Consider the following 23,344-nt stretch of genomic DNA (forward strand, 5'->3'; position numbering starts at 1 on the left):
CAGAGGTTTTGCAAACCTAAGAATCGTATGTCCAACTACTTTACTACACTCTCATCACAAGGCAATTCTAAATAGAACGGTCCATTTCAGCCTACGGCCATAAATGTAAGCATAAAACCTCTTAACAAAGTGTAAATAGCAAAAGAACATCTCTGAGTAGACAGACAGATCCACCCAGCATCCGCCCAGGGAGTGGAGCCAGCAGTACAAATCGGTCTCATCTACTAAGGAACTCATGAAGCAGAACAAAGACAAACTGATTTTTTAAAACAATAATCAAAGAACCGTGATCTCAGGCATGACAAATGCCTGTTTTGTTTTTAACAAGAACAAAACCATCAAATGGTTATGATGAAATTCACAGTAACACATTAAAGAATACAAAACACAAACTATACTGCATGCAAAATAATTTAACTAGTTATATTAGAAAACAAAAAGCCATGCACCAAAAGAGGGGTTTAGAGCATAATTCATAACATAATCATGAATTAACTCGGTAACATATTTGCAAGAAACAAAAAATGCACACTCTTTAGAAACAACAAAGAACTTAATTGATTTAGTAGAGTTTAGTTAATATGTCCTTTTAAATAAAGATTTTTAACTTTATTTTAAATGCATGTTTTGGGTTGAATCCATGTAAGTATCTAATGTAGTCCTGTAGCTTTATTTAGCAATTAAAAGTGATTACTGTAAGATAAGGTAGATATACAGATATATTATATACAATATGTATATATGTAGTGATTATATGATATTTAATCAAAGATAGTTCTGCCCAGAGTTTTAGCAGAGCTGCACCACCCCCTTGACCTTCTGGAGAACCTGATGGGCTGTGTAAGGCTGGACTGCACCCAACCCCATATGTAGAGGAAACACTGGGCCAGTGATACCACAGCTAAAACCAGTAGCTGACCCGTGGTGTTGACTAGACAGCTACCGTGCTCAACTAAATATGAACTTACTAATCTATTAACCTTTGGCTTAAGTAATAATTATAATACTAAGGTACAACAATTTTATTTCTCTGTCTTTCACTTCACAGTATCTTTCTGTCTTCTAAGATAACCAAACAAAACACTGGTGTGTGGCTGCTTTTATATATGTGGCTGTATACATGCAACAATTACAGATGGATGCTCCTTAACACAGACTTCTCTGCCTTTATGCCTGTGAATGACAGGAAATCATTACATGGGATATGTCTTTTAAAAGGCTAATACGTCAAAACAACAGTGTAACTTTAAGTCACACCTTGCTACTTTTACTTATTGTGGGTATTTGCATTGTCTTTGAAAAAGAAATCATATGATCATTTATAATATAACATAAAAAACTTAAGCTAAGCTAGAAAAACCTACCTATCTGATTACATAACCCCCCCAAAGATAGTCATTTTAAGATAAAATTGCCTAACATCAAGGAAAAACAGACTTTTCAGTGGATTGCTACCCTTTCTCGTTCTATCATTTCTCAAGTAAGAATTCTTTCACAGAACAGTAGCAATGCAAGGGTCCTTGAAAGTATCCCGTTCTCGGTGGGATGATGCCTTTCCCTAGAATCAAGTGCACGGCTGCTCTGCATATGATGAAAATACGAACAGCTACTAGCAGCAGGGATTCTAAACTTCCTAGAGATATGACAGAGTTCATCTCAACTGAGAACTGTTCAGTCTAAATGCCTGGAGCATGGCCCTCAGGAAATTCTGCCTCGAAGATGTGATGATGTAGTCCAGAGACAATGACTTAATCGTGATGTACCTGAATTCTAGGTTCAAATTCTCTTTGATGTAATAAACCTCCAACAGAAAATATAGAACAATCAAAAATACCAACATGCACATATACAGTACTATCAAGACTCTGGTCATGTATTAGTATTTGAAACAGAAAAAAAAACTGCAATTAAATAAAATACCAATATCCCGTTTAAGTTGTTTTCCCTCCTAGAATATAATTTCTCTCGGACATAATTTTCAAAAAATAGTCATTTAAAAGTAAGAAATCTGATTTATCTCATTCCCATTCATCATGAAATGGTATGATGACTCAACATGATCACCAGATAAAACACTACATGAATGGGGGTGGGGCACACACATCAGATTCTGCTGGTCTCAGAACTACGTGGCCTCCAGTATGAGGCCAGTCTCCATCTCTAACCCTGCACAAATGCACTGTCCTGAAATAGCACTGAACTAAAATTCCACAGGGCCTGATGCAAATGCCTGCTCTGACAAGGAATAGATGCCAAATCCTGAACATGATTTCTTCGTGCAGGAACAAGAGATTTAAATCTCTGCATTCCAAAGATTCAGTTGTCTTCTCAGTCCTTGCTGTGTACTGGTAGCTTTTGGAAGGATGCTATATAAATGTGCAAAGAGGCGTAGTTAAGGGCATAATTAAAGACTGAGTTTCAAACATTGGCACCAAATAATCCATACTGTTAGTCCAGTTACTGTTCAGCAGTGCAGTAGCTGCTAGGGATGTGTGCTATCAGCTATGGGACAAACAGCATTTCTCTATGTTTAAGTTGGAAACAATCTCCAGAATAGTTCACAACCAAAACTATTCTTCAAAAGACACTAGCAGTAAATGTGTGTGCATACCTGCTTACTTTTCTTTTACACTGGCATTAGAATTGGCTAAGTAGGATATAGGATTTTACAGACAAGGAACTAGTGTGTTAATGTGAGTGCAAAGGTGTACACACACTTGTGTCTCTATATCTCTGAAGTTCTGACAACTCAGCTTTTGTCCTTGACCTCAAAAATACTATCTGAGTGGTATTTACAAAATGTCTTTATCCATAAGGCCATAAAAGAATTCAGATCTTTTCATACCCAGTACTGCATTCTTGAGCAATGTTAACTAATTTATATTAAATGTTAAATAGACTACAAATTGAAATTACAATAGAAAACATTGATTTTAAACTATTTTTCTGTGTGACTTTCATACATAAACACACAAACAAGTCCACTAGTATATGCAACTGTACAGCTACTAAATCTAATAAAATAGAGCAAAACAGCCTTTCACTTCTGGCCTTAGCATGAACTGTGAGCTTATATAAACTTTCCGATTGCTCAAGAATACATGTCTACATATGAGGAGCAGGCAAGATAGGGTCTCATGATGTAGCCCAGGGTGACTCCTTAGGAGCAGAAAGGCATGCTCTGCTCCCTGACTGATACTTTCTCATGGTCACAAGGTAATCCATCAGATAGTTAAGCATGCAGTTCTTACTCAATCACATCAAGGCCAGGATTAGGTAATGGAAACAGTCTGCTAACAACCTAAAATATTAAATGCAAAAAATGTTTTTAACCATTCTATTTTGAACAAGCAAAATGTTCTGTCAAATAAGTGCTTTGCGTTTGCAATAAACATCTGCCACACAACACTGTAAGCGTGTACTGTACCAAAACTATCAGGGGTCTCTGCTGTTGACACCTCCTTTGCACGATTCGCAATGACCATCTCAGGTTTGGGAAATCTGCATGCTAAAAATATTCTAAAATCAACTTCAGTCAAGCAAAGAAGTCATTACAATGTGTACAAATATAAAATATGTAATAATTTCTTAAAGTGTTGCATACTAGCATACATGTACACCTTCCTATGCACAGTAAGGTAGCACTGCAAATAAAATATTAAATGGTACAGTCATAATAGCCAGTGGGGCAAGTATAGCTCTGAGGTACAGCATTTGCCAAGGTCCTGGCTTGTATCCCCAGCACTGAATAACAACACAACAATAATAATAACAATAATAACAACAATAACCAGTAGAAAAATTAATTATTCTGTGACCTTAAAGATGTATCCTTCCATCCCCCACAGCCCAGGGGTAGTGGTACCCTAGCACTATATCAACAGTTAAAACCAATCTGAACCACAGAATAAATTCCAAGGTACCCAGAGCTCAGTGTAACCCTTTTTTAAATGTAAAAAGCAATTAAGAGGATGGGGCAGGTACCCCTGTGTGGAAGCAGGAGGACAGCTCCAATCATATGACACTATAACCAGATGTGATTGAATCTTCATCAAAAGACCTTGGTCTCAGGCCTCTGGCTATGAAAATAGAAAGCAAACCAATGCAACAATGCATCCTCCTCTGCTGCCTCCTCCTCTTCTTCCCCCTCCCCCTCAATATGTAATTGGCTTGGGATTAGAAGTGCACACTCACACTCAGTTCACACTTTTCATTTCTCTGATGCACCATTTCCATTTCTCTCATCTGCCTGCCCGCTGAGCTAGGGTTGCAGTGTATTACCCAGAGTTCAATGAAACTCTTCTTTCATTCTCCCAATAGTTACTACAGTCATGTGCAACCATGCTTGATCTTCAGTTCCCTGTTGGTTATCCACTCCGTAAAATGTCCCTTCGGTTTATCACTAGGGGACAATAAACACAATTGCATGAGTTTCTGTCTAATAATGAACTGAACAATGGATACAGTGGTCAAATACGAACGCACTGTGATGAGATTGGTCACAATCGGCACACACATCTGTGTTTACAGAGTGATTTGTGAAATGAAAAACTCAACAAAATTTGCAGAAAAGTTTGTCCTTTATACAATTATTCAAAGTTAATAAACAAAACTAGAGTCATGTTGTTAGAGACCTATGTCATTTAACTAAAGCATCACCATTTAAATCCATGTACCTGAGAACCATTAAAGCAGAAACAGCCTATGCAAATAAAAAATAGATTATTTAAGAGGTCATGCATAAAGTCTACATATGTAGATTAATAAATTATTTTCCTTAGAAGTTAAATGTTTTCTTTTTAAATTATTAAATTTTACTATCATTCAAGTATCAGATTTGAATTTACTGATCTACAAAGAAGAAAGTTTATCCACTGAACCTTGCATTTAAAAATAAAGGAGTTTTACCATAGATTTGACTAGAAAGTTTTTTTCAATCTGCCTTTCCATTTATGACTAGAAAACAAAACCAAATCTTAAAAGCAGTTTAAAAAAAAAAAGCGTATAGAAAATTGCCCCTGATACCAAAGAGTCATATAAGCAGTCAACAGAGAACAAAATGCACAGTGTGACTTTGCACCAGGAAGAACTGCACTTCTAAGAGACGACAGGATTCCACAAAAGAAAGGCTTTGTTTGAGCTTAAGCAGGTAGGAGGAGGAGGGAGCCATTTCTTCTCATAAAACACAGTCTAAAAGCCATGAGACAACTAGATTAGATAGACATTATGCAAAAGTGCAGAAGCTGAAATGCTATATAACCAGGTTTAACAGCTGAAGCAGGGTAACGAGGTCAAGGCTTCCTTCAGTGAGGTAGAGTGGAAGGGACTGTGGCTCTGTGTGTCAGTGCCCAAACTAAAATGAAAGAACATTTGCACAAGAGGGCATCAGCAGTGCTGGTGGTGGTGCACCACTGACAAACAGAATCAGTGAGTAGAAAATGAATATATTAAAAACAGTAGGAATTGGGTATCTATCCACCAGAGGACAGAGCTACAAATAAATGCAGAGAGTAAGAAAATTAAAATGTATCTTGTGGTACTGGGTTAATTACAAAGTCTTTACAATCTATGGAAACACACACACACCTCTTTGTCCGCTAACTGTTCACTTAGAAAATAATACCACTAATTGTCAAGGTTATATAACTAACAGATCTGAGGAGCCCTGCAAAAGTAACCAATAAACATAATGAGTAACTCTTTTTTTTTTTTTTTTTTTTTTTTTTTTTTGCTTTACAAAAGTATTGGATAATTGCTGAAACTTAAAAGAATCTTCAAAGAAGAGAGAGTAATGCACTCATGTAATGATATAGCCATACAGAACAATGTTTTTTCATTTTAAAACCTCTTTACAATGTTCATACATGAATACCATGTATCTTATTCACAACCACCACTCACCCCCTCTCTCTAGCTCCCTCACAGTTCCACTGACAAATCTCCCTCTCCATATCATGTCTTTCTATTTTTTACAACCCACTGGGTTCAGTTGGTGTTGCCCATGTGCATGTGAGTGTAGAAGGCATCTACAAAGTCATGAACAGACTCCCAGCACCCCGCCCCAAAAACTGACTCTCCCTTCCTTGGCAGCCATAAATTACTAATAAATTACCTTGGGAATCTTCTGTCTTCCCATGTTGGAAGTTTTAACTGGTTTGATCTTGTAAAGTCATCTGTGCAACTGTTGTAATGTCCTGTCCAGAGGACAGCATTTTACAACCCTGCTCCCATCCTCCGACTGTGATATTCTTTCCACTCCCTCTTCAGCACTGTTCCCTGAACCTTGAGAACACCGAGATACAGCATCTACTGCTGACCACTTGGTGACTTATACTCAGCACTAAGGTTTGGTTAGTCCTTCTCCGATTCTTCCTTTCCTCCAGAAAAACTGTTCCTATGTGTAGGAAATGCACACCAAAGTACTCTGATTGTAGTGAACCCTGGACTATATAATATAATCCTCAGCTGCCTGAAGACCTCCTAAGAGAAAACTCTCAGCATCCACTTGTCTTGGGGAATGGGAAGAACTATAAATGTAGAATACTGCTTTACCTAACTAAGGCTCTATACTATGCCTAGAGCAGTCTACAGTCAATAGCTCCTCTTCAGAGAAGTAGAGGCTGAGTGCTGTCAACCACCTTAGGACAAAAAAGAAAGGTTATCCCAACTCCAGAATGTCCTACAGGTCAGCTGAGACTTCTCTTCCTTTCTTTCCCTGCTGAGCCTGGCCCCTGTCCTCTTTTCTCTCCCAAAGTAAGGACTGCAGCAATAGTACCATTGGGTGTTTACCTTTGTCTTCCAAACTGCTTCCCAAGGAACTATAACCTATGACTAAGATAATAGGACTTTATCCCAGGAACTCATTTTCTAATGATTCAAAGGAAAAAAAATGTTTACTGAACAATACGTAGAAGCCTATAAATATGAGATTGTGCCAAAAAAATCTAAATCATCAAAAATAAATAATGAAAAAGAAAGCACACAAGGAAAACTGCATTTTAAAAAGCAAAGGAAAAAGATCTGTGCCTGGAGGCATGTTCACTAAGGAAATACTTAGTTGGAGAGTATGTTCTAAACAATAACAGGAAATACAAGAAAATGAGTAAAAAGTAACCCAGCCATGCATCATTTAATAGGGACACGAGTGAGAAAAGCACTGTCAAGAGATTTTAGTTGTGCAAACATCAGAATGTGCTTAAAGGTGATGTTGTCAGCAGGCAATTTCCTACTTCAGAACCACCACAGTATACACAGTTCATCACTGTGATGGTTTGACTGTAGTCTGACTGACCTCTATGGGTGGGCACTGTGACCACAATAGACAGAACCTTTACAAGACTTTGAGTGATTCCTTAATCATTGGGGATATGCCCTAGAAAGGGATTATGGAAACCTATGAGGCCCAGGTTCTGTCAGTCTCTCATGTACATCCTCCCTCCACTGCCCCTGACTTTCTGTTTAGAGACTGTACCTTTTGTACCTTCTCTGACCTACTACTGGCTCTCACACAGCTCGTATGCTGCTGTCTGCACCATGAAGGGAATGTAGCCAAAACTCTGAGCTAAGTAAGCTTTATCTCTTAGTAACATTAGCTGTCTCAGGCACTCACTACAGCAATATAAATCTGACATGGGTACAGTGTCCTTATGTGGCATTTGTTACTCAATGTTTATCTCTCAAAGATGATTACAAAAAAACATATTAGCAGGATACCTTTTTTCTAATGTCTTTACGAAGCAAGCCCCTCTGAAACCGATAAAAACGTTCTAGGATAATATTTTTTAATATAAGATCATTCATATATTCAAATATAAATTTCTACCATTTTGCAAAATGTTCCACATTTCATATCATCATGGTCACATTTGTTTATACTCTCAATTCAAATGTACCTATATGCAAAGTTTCAATTCTCTATCATAAAATAAATGAATAAAAAACTCTAACCTTTGTTATTTAATATATAATTCCTGAACCTTTAATGTGGAAATCCCCAAGGAACTATGAAGCCTATATATCTACTGAGATAGAATCTTCATTTATACTGTATTTCCAGGGGATGTATATATAGTAAATATTGTTAAGCCAAGTTTCCTTTCCACTGAAATACAGAGAGCTCCAAGGAACATTATTCACCTTTATAATAAAAGACTTCCAAAGTCAATTCAAATCTAAAGCTCCTTTCAGGCCTCTAATAGAACTGGAGTCACAGGGCAAGCAACTGGAACCTCATCAGGAGAGACTGCAAGGGCAGAGGAGACATCACAGTTGTTTACCTGGGATCATGCAACCTTACACCATTCAGAGTACAGCTAGAATAAATGCAGAGCAAAGAGAGGCAGCATGAAGGCTGACAGGAGTACAGAGACACGCTTAGATGGGGTGCTTCTGTTTGCGCCTTCTTGAAAATTTCTACCCCAAATTATACACAAAAAAACCCAAAGAGTCTCTGGCAGTGCTTACCCAGATGAGTAGTGCCTTGGTTCTGACTGCCTCTCAAGACAACAAACATGGCTTGAAAGACCTTGGCTCAAATTCAAGACTACTATTTATGAACTGCAGTTCTCAACTTCTCACAGAAAGTGTTCTGCTATTAAGAGAAACAGAATGAAAAAAAAGAGAGAAACAGAATGGTTTAACTACAGAAAACAAAGATGATATTTTACTCCTGTCACCCTCAGCATTTTTTATTTATCAAATCAGTATGTCTCTAGATTACATCGTTAGAGTGCTTGATTTTTCAAAACGGTCATTTTTAAGTGGCTTGATTTCCATTACCAAATCAGAATTTCCAACAATTTCTGAAATGGCCCTACACTTCTGTCATTCTGAACTATGTATTTATTTATATGGAGCAGTATTCATGACAATAATGGCTATAAAATCAAAATATCCATCAACTTTGAATAATAGGAGATGTTCTATGCAGTAGCAAACAATCAGCCAAGATTTAGGTGTCTACATAAAATAAGAAAGATGTATATTCATTAGCACGAATGTTAATTTGTATATCTATGACATATACCTATATCCCTAAGAACCTATAAAGACTTCTTAAGCAGAGAAGGGAAATCATTGGAGGTAAATACTTAAAAACATTTATGCTATAAAACTAAGCAGACATATTTCTTGACCCCGAAGCTACAAGTAGTATGTCCAGTATGTAACTATGAGAGAAATTTTTAATAACAAATGTTTGCCCACTATAGTGTAGAAGTGATTTTTGTGGGAGCATGGGAGGTAGGAAGAGACATCTCAAGACGGAGGCGAGGAGAAAAGTTCCCTTGGCCCTCCATTAGGCTTTCCCCGTTTTAAATGTATGTGCATATTTATGCACCATGTAGATGCACTATCCACAGAGGCCAGAAGGTGTTGGGTACCCTGAGACTAGCACAATAGACCACTGTGAGCTGCTATGTGAGTGCTGGCTCTGGAACAGCAGCCAGTGTATAATACACCTAATTCCTGAGCCATCCCTCTGGCCCTCTTAAGTATTTTCATTGAAAACGTTTTATACTGCCTGCATAATTTTTCTGCAATTTGTAATGACACAATACAAAAGTAAAACTAAAACGGTCAGAGGAAATCAGGAAAGTCACAATGACAGCAACACTAGACAAGGTGGCAGGCTGTGACAGAAACAGGACTCAAAACCCAGCTGCTCCTGAAATGCTAACTTTGGTCGCTGCCATCTTTAGACCACAAGCACCTGGATCTATTGAGCAATGTGCAAGGCACACAAGGCACAGTACCAGTGGCTGATGGTGTGAAATCAAGACGTTAAGGGTTCTGGTCTTAAGAGCTCTTCCATTCTACTAACACATTCTTGTATTTTCCACAGCAACAAGCCCATGCCCCAGTTCACCATGTAAGTTCCCACCTTCCCTGTCTTCCTAGGAACACACAGAGCTATCTGAATTCATGTCTCCCTGCCACAAGACCACCTGAGCCCCCCCTAAAAAATTTCCTTTTATAGTTTGAACTGATCACAGCTCATAATTTATCTAAATACAAACTAGACTTTGCTCACTTTATCTACATATGGTACAAATGTAAATGCTAGCAATTTTCACTTTGCCTACAAGCTTCTCATGAAGAACAGATCCTACCTGCTAAGTGGTCCACACATTTTCTACAGAATGCTGCCAAAAAGAGTGTGATTTGTTTATATATAAAATTTTTTTTCATCATGAAAATTTGAATTATTTTCCAGTTTCCTTCAAACCTGTACAAAGCACAGAGTAGGTTTCTGAGATTACAGCAATGGAAGATAACCCTCTAAACATGTGCCTACACGATCCCTTTTGTTGTTGGCAACAGGAAAAATAATGTTTAAATATCATCCTGCTGTGAAGCCATATTTCAAAATGTAGCAGAAGAAGAATGTTTTTGAAGAAGAAGAAATTTTTGAATTTGCAAATAAATTGAGGGTCAAAAAGTGGTAGAGACAAAGCAGAGATATCTAAACACATAGATTGGGAATCATGACTTCGACGAACAAGAATTCTACTCAGGAGCCACCTGTGGAAATTAACATATTAATTAACAAACTGGCATGAGCACAGAGACCAGGTAAAATCTACCCCCACAGCTCCTTTCCACACCCTTCCTTATCTACATTTCCTTTTCAGTCAACTAAGTCTGGCTACTCCCCACATGGCCATCAGAAATTGCTTCTCACAAAGACACTGCTCCTTTCTGTTCTAGAAGCCAAAGGACATTCCATTCAGTATCCCTCTCAGTATCTGAATTGCCATATTTCTCTCTTTTGAAATGCTCTCTTCATTACTTAGCATCCAGAACATATCACTACTATTTCCACCTCTCTCTACATATTCATCACCATCTAATTCTGTTTTTTCTTCTCCCTGTCCAGCAAGCATTAGTGTTTCTCAGAACAATCTTCTAGGACAGTGGTCCTCAACCTGTGGGTGATGACACCTTTTGGGGTTGCATATCAGATAGCCTGATATTGGATATTTACATTATAATTTATAACAATAGCAAAATTAAACTTTTAAAGTAGCAGCAAAATAATGTTATGGTTGGGGTCAGCACAGCATGAGGAACTAACTGTATTAAAGGGTGCAGCGTTCGGAAGGCTGAGAACCACTGCTCGAGAAGCTTCCCCTTTTACTAGACTCACTCTGCCTGCCCCTGTTATTGCCTATGTGAGTAAGATGTTCAAGTTTGGATGCTTCCCTGGAACTCCTGGCACCCAACTAACTACTAAATAGTATCCATACTTATCTCACAGGCAAAACGCTATGAATAAATTCAAATACTACTTTCCTTACTTTTCCAAACCTTTACACAATCTTATTAACTAGTATGCATCTTGAGGTCCCCTATTAACAAAGTAATGATGCCATGCTTACTTTTCTATATTGAATACATATTTGTGCAAATACACAGAAGACAGACTAGGAGATGTTACCAGATGGATATGGTACTGCAGAGCTATAATAACAGCAGCACTTAGGAGGCAGGATGATAGAAAGTTTGAGGCAACCCTACCTCAAAAATGCAAGCAAACAAACACACAACAAAAAGATGATACTGGCATATTTGTTTCTGGGTTTGATTTTTTTTCCATTGGCTATTTGGATATTCATGCCAATACAAAGTTTTTTAAAAAGTGAAAATTGAAGTTGCAAAGCTAGACAAAGCTGAGTTATAACTCAAATATGACAAGGAGCTTCAAAGATCTTGGGCAAAGTGCTCTTAACCTCTGTTTCTTAATCTATAAAAATGTAACCTCTTCCAAGAATAGTAAATGAGAGAAGTATGTGAAGAGTCAGGTCTCTATGTGTAGCGCCCAGCAAGCACCCAATAACCTGCAAGGCAGCAGTGATGATGTGCTTACAACAGCAAAACAGACAGCAATAACACAGCTAAAACTCAGAACTTACTGACTTGGCTGGTGGCAGAAGTGGCCGTGGCGGGTCTGGGCAGGCCCAGGGAGTGTGGCTGGAGCAAACTGAAAGGGGTCAGCCCAGTGGGAAGGCGTGCTCAGTGGGACCCAAGGCGAGCAACAGGCTTTGAGCATCTGATCCCTGAACTGGGTCTGCTGCCACCCTCATCTTCTGCAGAAATGTCTGTCACCTACGATGGTTCTGTGGGAAGAAGTGTCCAGTAACAGCTTCTGGGAGGTTGGGAACTACAAACCAACTGTGAAGCGGATTGATGATGGCCACCGCCTGTGTGGTGACCTCATGAACTGTTTGCACAAACACGCACGCATTGAGGAGGCACATGCACAGCAGCTCACGGAGTGCTAGAGGCAGCTTGTAGAGAAGGGACCACAGTATGGGACCATGGGGAAGGCCTGGATGGCTGTCATGTCTGAAGCAGAGAGGGTGAGTGAGCTACACCTGGAAGTTAAGGCATCTCTGATGAATAAAGACTTTGAGAAGATCAAAAACTGGCAGAAGGAAGCCTTTCACAAGCAGATGATGGAAAGCTTCAAGGAGACCAAGGAAGCAGAGAATGGCTTTCAGAAGGCCCAGAAGCCCTGGGCCAAGAGGCTGAAAGAGGTAGAAGCAGCAAAGAAAGCACACCGCATGGCGTGCAAAGAGGAGCCATTTCTCGGGAAGCCAACGGCAAAGCAGATCCATCCCTCAACCCTGGCAGCTGAAGAAACTGCAAGACAAGATAGAAAAATGCAAGCAGGATGTTCTGAAGACCAAGGACAAGTATGAGAAGGCCCTGCAGGAGCTTGAGCAGAACACACTGAAGTACATGGAGAACGTCGAGCAGGTGTTCGAGCACTGCCAGCAGTTTGAAGAGAAGCGACTGCGCTTCTTCCGGGAGGTTCTGCTAGAGGTTCAGAAGCACTTGAACCTGTCCAATGTGGCTAACTACAAAACCATTTACCAGAGACCTGGAGCACAGCATCAAGGCAGCTGACACGGTAGAGGACCTGAGGTGATTCCGAGCTAACCATGAGCCAGGCATGGCTATGAACTGGCCACAGTTTGAGAAGAGGTCTGCAGATCTGAATTCAACTCTCAGCCAGAGAGAGAAGAAGGCTGCTGATGGTGTCACCCTAACAGGAATCAACCAGACAGGTGACCAGGCTAGACAGATCAAGCCTGGCAGCAACCTTAGTGTCCTGAGGCACAGTTACAGTCCAGCTACAACACCCTCAAGGACAAGGATGACGTGGGCAGCAGCAGTAGTGAGAAGGACATTAAGGCCAGAAATGTCAACAGCTATGAGAAGACTCAGAATTACCCTACTGACTGATCTGATGATGAGGCTAACAACCCTTTCTCCTCCACGGATGCCAACGGGAACTCTAACCCGTTTGATGAGGACACTACCTCAGGAACGGAAGTGCGAGTTTGAGTTTGGGCCCTCTGACTATGAGGGGCAGGAACACGATGAGCTGAGCTTAAAGGCTGGGGATGAGCTGACCAAGACAGAAGATGAAGATGAACACGGTTGGTGCGAGGGACATTTAAACAGCGGCTAGATGGGCCTGTACCCAGCCAACTATGTCAAGGCTACCCAGTGACAGTCCACAGGCAGGCTGATGGGCAGACGGACATGGACTGTTCAGGAGCTCCGTTAGCCTTGGCCCCGGCAGTGACACCTCTAGTGTCCCCAGCAGCCATGTAGGCATCCACTCCACCTGCAAAAGACGATGGCTCTGTTGTTGGCTTCCTGGTGTGCTCTAAGGCAGATGAGCGGGTGGTCGCATTGGGCACTTGGCCCCAAGCCCAAGCACATCTGGGCAGATCTAGGCACAGGAAGATAAGGTCCAACAGCGAGAGCCAGTCCCCTCCTCACCCCACCAGCTCTCTCTATCATGGATCTGCACCTTCTTGCCCTTGTCTCTCCTGAGTCAATGACGGATCAAACTGATTCTTGTTCCATTGATTATTATCTCTGAGGATGCCCTACCTGCAAGTTCAATGAACAGACTTACCTGCCATTTTCTGAGTAAAGAGTTTGAGGTTTTAATTTAAAGGCAATGTACAGTTATACTTTTTTATATGCTCTTCCAGTCAGCTAAATTATGGCCCACACTGATCTGAGATGTTCTCCATGTGAGCTGTCTTCATTTCTCTGTGCTGTGTCCAGATGTGGGGTTGCTGCAGGAGGGGTTCCATGGCAAGTGCCAGCTGCAGGGGTAACCTTGTGCAGCGTTCCCCAACACTTCCATGTTAAAAAGTGTTTTTACTCTTTCCCTGCTTCAGCTTTTGCAGAATAAAATTTTTATTAGTGATTTGGAAAGTTAACAGTAAAAAGACTAACTTTTCAAAACAGCTGCATCTGTAAACTAAGATGCTTTACATTAGTCTGTTGTGTCTCAATGCATGTCTGTATATATTATTTGATATTCAGGGAATCTATAGAGTTCACCTACTGTTGGATGAGAGCTGGTGGCTTCTGACAGCAGATCTTGTCAACTGCTTGAAGCCCATGGCACTGAAGCACAGGCATGGCTGGCTCTAGCCTCCGAGCGGAGCTGCTGAGAAGACTGATTCTCACTGCTCAGGCTCCAAGCTCCGTGACAGCACTGGAAACGCTCCTAGGACTCTGTAAATAGTCACAGGCTTCACAGTCCCTGTGTCACTCACTGGAGTTAGAGGGAGGGTTCCACCCCAACCCACACACACACACACACACACACACACACACACACGTTCCTCTAATTGCCCATGTTCTCAGGTGCAGTGGGACTGTTGTGAGGGATAGACACATAGCTGGGACAGTGTGCAATGGTGCACACATCAGCAACTTGCATTTCTTCAATGTTTAGCACAAACACTGTTTTGCTGTGGCTGTGTGTCATGAGAACTTACCAGCAGAAATTCTTGTTCCCTAAGCCACACAGAATGACCCAAAGCTGTCAAGTCCTTAATGTTTAGACACTCCTTTAAATGTATAGTATTTTAGAACAACAACAACAAAACTCAATAAACTGTTCATCTTGTGTGAAAAAAAAAGTTACTGACTTTTAAATTATACATTTTTTAACATGCTAAATAGTTTAACCTAAAATACAGAAAGAAGGAAAGCAGAAAATCTGGATTAAGCCCAGAACATAATTCTAACTTAAATTCCTCTGCAGCTTAAAGATCAATAAGAGTAATCCCCCACACAACTACAGTTTTGGTATTTAGAACAATGATAATCCAGCCACAACCCAGATACTTGCAAGAAAGAGTTTTATTGAAACGCTAAGGCTGGACCTATAACCATGTGATGGACGTCAGCAGCTGGTCCTTGAAGTGTCTATGGAGATGAGACCTTCTGGGAGTGAAGTGAAGGACACAAAGTTTTGTTTTATGAGTAAAAGAAAAATAAATTATAAGCACTGTGGAATAGTAACCAACAGCAAAGTAACATGCCTTAGAAACAGTAGAAGTGCCGAGGAGCACTGCTCCTCAGGGAGGAGGAAAGAGCCGCCAGGGATGAATGAGAGCACAGTTGAATGTGAGCTCTGGAGGGAGGTGGAGAGCAGGCTAAACCCGACGTACTTCCCTCTCATTATGATAGTCTAAAGAGATGCCACCTAAAACAGCTCTGCTCTGCAGGCATTTGGTGTAATGACTAGTAAGTCTACAAATAGAAGTAGCCTCAGAGAAAATGACTGTACAAAACACAGCACAGAAGGACTGTGGCATTTGCTGGAAGGTACGATAGGCATACTCACATTTTCTTTAAGACAGAGAAAGAAATACGACACAAAAAGCAAGCGGAATAAACGTTTCATAGTTTCCCTGCAAAATCCTTTTACAAGAGACTCACCTTTTTCATTTTAATTAATTAATTTTAATTAACCAGATTAAGGTGATTTTTAACATGTAACTACTTGTTACATGACTGTGTGCCTTAACTTAAAGAAGACATGAAGCAAGAAGACAAAGACAAGACTGGAATCCTATAAAACTACATTCTAATTAATTCAACTGACTTGAGTAAGATGTTAATAAAATCTGCACGCAGGGATTTGGTTCCAATGATTTTATAAGCAGGCACAACACAGCAAAGCAGACAAGAATGTGATTATGCAAACATCACTATTTTTAGAAAAAGTAAATCTCTTCTAATAATGATTTAATATCAGGTCATACTCAACATTCAAGATCACCTGGTTTCTTTCAGTCCCAGCCAACCTTCTTCATGATCCTATAAATGACTTACTTCATACTATTCCAACTTTCCCATCCACAAATTTCTTTATTAAAAATTTGCTTGCCACAACTGCTATTAAAGAAAAAGAAGTGACTGCTGGATGGAAGAGGTATATTAAGCCAGGGCGATGTTTGATTATTTGAAAGCTGTATTTTCTAACTTTGCCATGTTTAGAATTTAATTAAGTGAAGAAACAACACACTAGAGGAAAGCAGTTATTGTTAAAGACAGATCATAGGCTAGATAGGTCAGGAATTATTCTCTGTCCTCATCAAGACACAAACACATGAAAACCAACAGTGAAGTTGGGTTGGGGAGGGAAGCGCAAAGGCATGCAGCGAACAGCAAGCACTACAGATGATGAGAGACAGGCCGGAGCAGAGTAAGAAACAATTTCAACATTCCATATAAATAATGTCTCTCAGCCAGGAGATTTTGATAAGGCTCTCTCTGAGAAGTTCCATATTCTCAACTATCCAAGAAACATGTAGCTACAGTTAGAAACATTTCTGGCCAACACAACTAGGAAAGCATGCAAGGGTACCACCAGCAGATGGTAGGCATAGGATAGAAATAGCCCATGAGGGAAACAGCCCCCACAGCAAAGAATTTCCCGGCCCAAAATGCCAACACCTAGAAAGTAAACAATCCTGATAAAGACAGAGGAATGCTGTACATCTCAGTGTCTAAAGAATCACTGTACCTGGTAGAGGAACAAATGTTCAAAACAGGGCCCTACACCCTTTTAAAAACTAACATGATCTGCAAAACCTTCAATAGAAAATTTAATTTTGAAATAAAAGGAACTATAATTGTTAGACATGATCACTCACATAAAACGCTATCTCATGATTTCTCTTGTCTAGAATCTAGAACAGCCTCATGACTTGGTCTCTTGATTAATAGCAGGCAGCAAAGATGACAGTGTGGGCTTCCAAGACTAGGTCATAACAAGTTTGTGGGAAGCTGGATCTAGGACCTCAAAGATATCTACAGCCTTCTCCTCTACCGTTTTAATATGCTACCTATATAGCAAAAGGACTTCACAAATGTGACTTAAGATTTTGAAAGAGATCATCCTGAATTATCTCATTGGGTCCTAAATGTTATCACAAGCTTTGTAGAGTGGTATGTGCCATGAGGTTTTTCCAGGGCGTGATTATTGTTCATGAAAACTAAATGTGGTCACAAGAGTCCTTACAAGGGGGAAGCAAAAAGGTCAAGGGGAAAGAAGGTAATGCAACAACTGAAGCAGAGATTCAAGTGATGAGGCCAAGAGCCAAGGAATGCTAAAAGCTCTAAGAAGCAAGGAACAGATTCTCCCCTGAGACTCCAGAAGGACAGGGCCTGTTGACAAGTACCTTTTAGACTCATTTTGGACCCTGAATTGCAAAAAAAAAAAAAAAAAAAAAAAAAACAAAAAACACTACAAGAGTATTGTTTTAAGCACTGAGTGGAAGCTAAACTTGTTACAGCAGCAATAGGAAACTGCTATGACATTTTACAGCTTCTCTTACCCCTCTTGGAACATTTTTTTTCTAGGAACTCTGACCTATTACCTAAATACTACAGCCATTCTGAAATGTCATAGTCATTAAAGAAACCTGTATCTGCCTAGGTCAGCAGTTCTAGCTAAGCCTAGACCCCATTAGTAAACCCTTCTGTACCCTCTGGTGAAGCCATGCTATCTTCCCTCTAGCTGAGCCCAGTTGGGCTTATTCTACTTTTAGCATCTCAACTAAGGTACTGAAATGTTTTTATTCATGTGTCTTAATTGGCATAGGAAATACTGTTCTCTTTGAACAAAAGTTGAGATCATCCTAATCCATCCCAGAGGCTAAGAGGTAGGCACAACTGCTTCTTTCTCGTATAGTACTGAGAAACTGGCTGTGGGGAATAGGGAAAGAGTTTTTAAAGGTACAAGATCCCTAGTAAAGTGAGCTCCATGACACAACTTGGTTACGTTTAAGTGTTATACAGATGTCTAACCCAGGAGCTGCCAGGCTTTCATTTTGCCTAAGACCCTTTAGTCTACTTGCAAGTACTCCAGCGTGCTTTATCCTACCCTAAATAAACAGTCACAAATGGGAAGGACTGAAGATATTATAACGTACAATTATAAAAGTAATATGAAGTACAACAGTAGTAAACACAAATTTTAGAAGTACATAGTTACTGTTTACATAGAGAAACAAACTAAAAAGATGAAAGTTAATGAATCTGCTGCTAATGGAAAAACTGTACTATCCACCTAGAAATAATCCTTTTACTTTCTTTTCTTTTTAGAGTAAAGTGTGAACACAGTCCCTCATTACCACAAACTATACAGTCAAAGTATATCAGAGAAGTCAGCATGCCCTGAGCGCCAAAGGCGAGCCTCACTTAGGAAAGCCACCTATTTAATCATGGTATCACCTCTGCCAGGTCACTATCATCTTAATATATCTTATTTGCCATATGTAAAATTGTTTTTCTAAGTTTTAAATGTATATGACAATAATATTCCCTAAGCTTTTTTCAAATTTCACCTCGTAAGATATCTCTGCCAAAACAAGCTCTTGTCTTACATAACTCTACAGTAACTGCTAATTAAACCTTAGTAAGTATGGCAATCAGCCTCCAACAAGACCTCAGTGGTTCCCAATCTCTGATGCAATAGTCATATCCTGTATAGGAACCTCCCACAAGGCACTACAGCAAATGAGATGTTACATCTAAGCCTGTATTATAAAAGATAGGCTTTCAGAACTCCTTCTCCTGGGCACCATCCTCCTCCTCTCTCTCTCTCTCCCTCCCTCTAGCCAAGAATTCTGTCTTGAAAGTTCTCTCAGTCCAGTAGAAAAGTCCATATGAAAAGAACTGATATCACCAGCCAACAGCCATGTGAGTGAGTCAAGCTGGGAATGGATCCTCCATCCCTAGCCAAGACCTCAGGATGCCAAAAGCTTGATTTCAATATCATGACAGACTACAAATAGGAAATGCCCACGTGAGTGGCTCTGGGATTTGGGAACATTAGAAACTGAGAGGTTTTGTGTTTCTGTATGTTAGATATAACTTGTCTTATAGTAACAGGTAACAACGAATACAGTGACTACTGCCTTGTTTCAAAAGCAAAGTGTACTTTTAAAGGCTTTAAAAGAATTATTAGCAGAAATGTTAGTTGCAAGAATGAGGAAGAAAGATCTTCCTTTAAAGATCTTGGCTCATCTGCTCCACTTTTGACAAAGCCAACCCCCACTGTCAACGGGATGCCTCCTACCTCTGGAAGAGAAAACAAGTTGTGCAGGTAGGAGTGCAACATAAACTGTCTTCAGATTGGAAAGGAAAAATCAGTTTGTAATTTTAAAATCAAAACAACCCAACTCACTGAGATATCACAAGGTCTGCCTCATCTGTCATAAACTGATTCTAGAGTGCTGCTATCTTGTCACAAAGTATACCACAGCCTACTACTGATAGACACATCAGAAAGATAAGGACTGACTGACAAATTTCAGACTGACAGTTCTTATGGCCCATCTAAAAGCAGAGATAATTTTTTTTTCTTTCTGTAATGTTTTGTCAAAACCAGAATGCTTCCCAGGATGACCTAAGTACCTCTTTCCAAGGACACTCAGGCTTCCTATAGTAAGAAACAGCCCTTTCTCAGACTGTATTTCATTAGAAAGTATAGTTAGTACTCAGACACTTAGTACATCAGTTGGTAGCTTACAGAATGAAAATGGATTATATGGTTCATTGGTGAGGCACTTTGTCGCCAAACCCAAGAGCCTGAGTTTGATGATCTAGTACCAGTATGGTGGCAGATAAGACTGGACAACTCCCAGGAAAGACTGGACAGCTCCCACACATTGTCTTCTAGCCTCTACAAGCATGCAGTAGCATGCTCACACACAAGTGCGTGATTAAAGTACAATAATAATAATAATAATGTGCTGACAAAGTAAAATAAACATGAGAGTTTTCATTTAAAACAAACAAACAAAACCCATTGGTTTCAGAATAGTATGTATGAGGGGCATGAATGAAGTAAGATCATTTTTACCTTATGTAACTGGTGAACAAGGTTACTTACTAAGCAAGTCTGGTTATCCCCTTAGCTATTTGTACTGGTGATAAAATTGTTAACTGAGCACCAAGGCATGCTAAAAATCAATGCAGCAGCACCTCTAAGTGTCAAAGGCATCAACAAAAACAGATGTCCAACATTTAAACTGCTTTGGCTTATAAAGGGGAGGCATTAAAACACCAAATTATTTCTATATATTTACCCCCCCCCTTTTTGCTGAACAAATACATTTACATTACTAATGGCTTCCTCAAATAATTAAGCTTTATTGATGCTAATGACCCCATGGACTTGAGGTTTTAGGTCCTTCCAAGGATATCTAAAACCATCTTAAATTTGAAAATACTATCTTCATTAGAAAACATAACATTCCTACCCAATACACGGCTGGCATGTGCAAAACTAGATAAAACTTATCAAGTCAGGTATTGGTATTGTGGAACATGCTTTTCAATAGCTGCTATAAAACTACATTCAAAGGACACTCCAATTTTGTAGCATGTTGACGATGTAGAAAAGGGAAAATGGTTACATCCTCTCACCCGAGTGACAAAACTGACTTCCTAAGATATGACTGCCTATGTTGTTTTCAAAGAGCATCTTTTCAGAACTGGGTCTTTTTAAGCCACACATAGAACACACACATAAACTAAAGGTATGCTAGTATTCAGTTATAATTTTCTGCAATGTGATTTACTAACTGAATTAATTGGAATACTGCATTTCCCTGAACACAGTGTGTGAGTAAGCAATGCCTGAAACTATCCATTACTCTATATTGATTCACAATCCCCTAGACTGGAAAAAAATTAAAGTAGTAAAAGATACAACTAAGAAAAAGTTCCTTAAGTTGCAAAGGTAAGCCCTGCTCATATCAGGAAAGAACGCACTTTCCTCTCATGCACAGGCCAAATGCAAACTTCCAAACTGTCTGAAAGCCAGGTTCCAAATCCGTGCTTAAGTGCTCTATACTTCAGAACCTATGGAATGTTTACATACTACTACTACATGGTACCAACTTCAACTATTTGAAACTTTCTAACGCATCTAAATGTCACGTAAAATATTAGCTGTGTTTCTGTGTATACAACAGAATTTACATAGAAAAAAACTTTAAAGACTGAACCCATTATGGTCTTTGCATCTTTTCAAATCTTCTTCTGAACTGTTAGCTTCGCCACATACACTCAAATTCTGACCTACCACATTTCCCACTTGTTTTAAAAATATCCTTTCTTAACATGTCTGTTTAAAAATAGTTTTCCTTTCATCCTTTCCCAATTATTTTTAAGTAGAAGTGTGCTTTGCATTTTCAAGTCACATATTCCCTAACCCCAACCACCCAAAAACTCACTTCATTCTTTCAGACTCCAAGGAAACAAACTCTGGAGTTCAATTTGAATCTCCAGGTTTCCAGTACACGATCAGCTGTTGGCTTGATACAATCTTTCCACTTCCCAGGAAAAGGAAAAGATTTCCTTGGGCCATTCTACAACCAGATGTGAGAAGCAATGTACAACCTAGAGCATCTTAGAGAGACAGCTACACACCTTCAAAAAAGTTTCCTCCTGCCTGCCCAGTTCCTGGCACTTTCTTAAACCGGGCAGGGCATGCCACCTGCATGGGTACAGGTTCTCAAGAAGACACCGAAGGCTTGGGGAATGGAGGGCTAGAGAGAGGAGGCACAAGACAAACCAAAACGCAACCCTGAGAGTCAGCAGGCATTTTAGGATGAAGCTCCTAAATTCCACAGCCTGGAAGGCACCAGCCAAGCTCGGCCCTTGCAGCCTGGCACGATCCGCGCGTGTCCTATCTGTCTTGGGGACACTTGGGAGGTGGAATGTTTCCTCTTTCGGTCGTGCCAGGGGTAGGGCCAGAGTGTGGGGAGGCCTCAGGGGTCCGAGAACTGGGTCTTCCCGGGCGGCCCCACCCGCTTACCTTGTGCGATGGCAATGGACTCGAAGCGGTGCAGCTCTTTGAGCAAGCAGCTCCTCTCGGTGGAGTGCAGGCTGTAGATGAAGTCGCGCGCGCCCTGCGCCGTGTTCAGCGCCTCCATGGGCTCCTTTTTGGGGTGTGTGCCCAGAAGCCGGGGACCACCGGAGACTCCGAGCGCAAGCAGTCCCCGGCCGCAGCTGCACCAGGACTGCGGGCGGGGCGCGGCGGCAGGGCCGGGCCTCAGGCTGCGCGCCGTCCGGCTCCCCAGCAGCGGCAGCAGCCGGGACATGGCGCTGGAGCACGACCCCCGCGGCAGTCCCAAGGGAAGACCTCTTTGGACGCAACTGGGCCGAGAGAGGCTCAGGAGCTGGGCTCAACCCGGCCCCGCCCCGGGTCCTCCTGACGCGCGGCCGGGGCGCCCAGCACCATGCACTCGGCGGGCCCGCGCGGCGACCGCCTCCCAGCCCTGTCCGCTCCGCTTCCCGCAGGCCTTGAGCCCGGGAAAACTTTCTGTACCGCGACCGGGCCCGGAGCTCGGAGCGGGCGGGTGGTGCGGGCGCCTCCTGGTTGAGGAGCGGCAGCGCGGGAGAGCCAGGCGAGCGTGTCAGATCTTCCAGAGGGATGAGTCACCGCGCGCCGCCCTCCTCCGGCGCCGCCCTCCGCCGTCGGCCGCTTTCCCACCCTCTGGCCTCAAGCCGGCCCCACACTGTAGGGTTGCTGCGCCCTCAAAGCAACCGCGCCGTGACTGTCAGGCCGAAGCAGCCGCCGCCACCCCTCTAGCGGTGGAGCCCGGGATAGGAGGGCGGGGTGACAGTGAGTGGTGGGTGTGTCTTGGGCGGGGCTACGCAGGCGCAAAGCCGCTCACCAGGAGTCTCCGCCCACTCCCTTGCGTGGCAAGGTAAGGAAGGGGCCCGTACTCAGAGGGCGTCAGCCTGTGTTAAGTGCACTGCAGGGAGCAGCAAGAAAGAGTTGAGGGCTGGATGCCTGGTGGGGTGGTACAGCTACCCCACTGCTCTCGGAGGCATCGTCCTAAATCTGGAGTTCGGACGACCCTCGAGAAAATGCGGGACGGATAAGAACCTCGCGGGGTCACCGCACCCTCCCAGGCCTGTGGGATATGAATCACAAAGAGCCTCGCCCTTCGCCAAGCCAGTGCCCACCCCTGTCAGACAGTGCGGCGCTGAAACG

General features: G+C 41.4%; 1 protein-coding gene and 1 pseudogene across 3 annotated transcripts in view; one reads left to right on the forward strand and one right to left on the reverse strand.

The window, feature by feature from the left end:
• Positions 1-22,822, reverse strand: part of TMEM65 (transmembrane protein 65) — a 45,351-nt gene extending 22,529 nt beyond the window's left edge. Inside the window, exons 1-2 of one of the 2 annotated variants that reach the window (XM_080939707.1) lie at positions 22,160-22,822; positions 3,428-3,508 (exon numbers count right to left, since the gene is read on the reverse strand). In XM_080939707.1, the coding sequence (XP_080795833.1) occupies positions 3,428-3,508; positions 22,160-22,445 (367 nt within the window). In that variant the 5' untranslated portion in view covers positions 22,446-22,822. The remainder of the gene's footprint in view (positions 1-3,427; positions 3,509-22,159) is intronic. The other variant, XM_080939708.1, reaches the window with a different exon arrangement.
• Positions 12,095-13,519, forward strand: LOC308438338 (protein kinase C and casein kinase substrate in neurons protein 2-like; annotated as a pseudogene). The gene has a single exon. The product of its transcript is annotated as a protein kinase C and casein kinase substrate in neurons protein 2-like (transcript).
• Positions 22,823-23,344: the final 522 nt, after the last annotated feature.

Source organism: Micromys minutus (genome assembly GCF_963924665.1).
Source record: "Micromys minutus genome assembly, chromosome: 27".
NCBI lineage: Eukaryota > Metazoa > Chordata > Mammalia > Rodentia > Muridae > Micromys > Micromys minutus.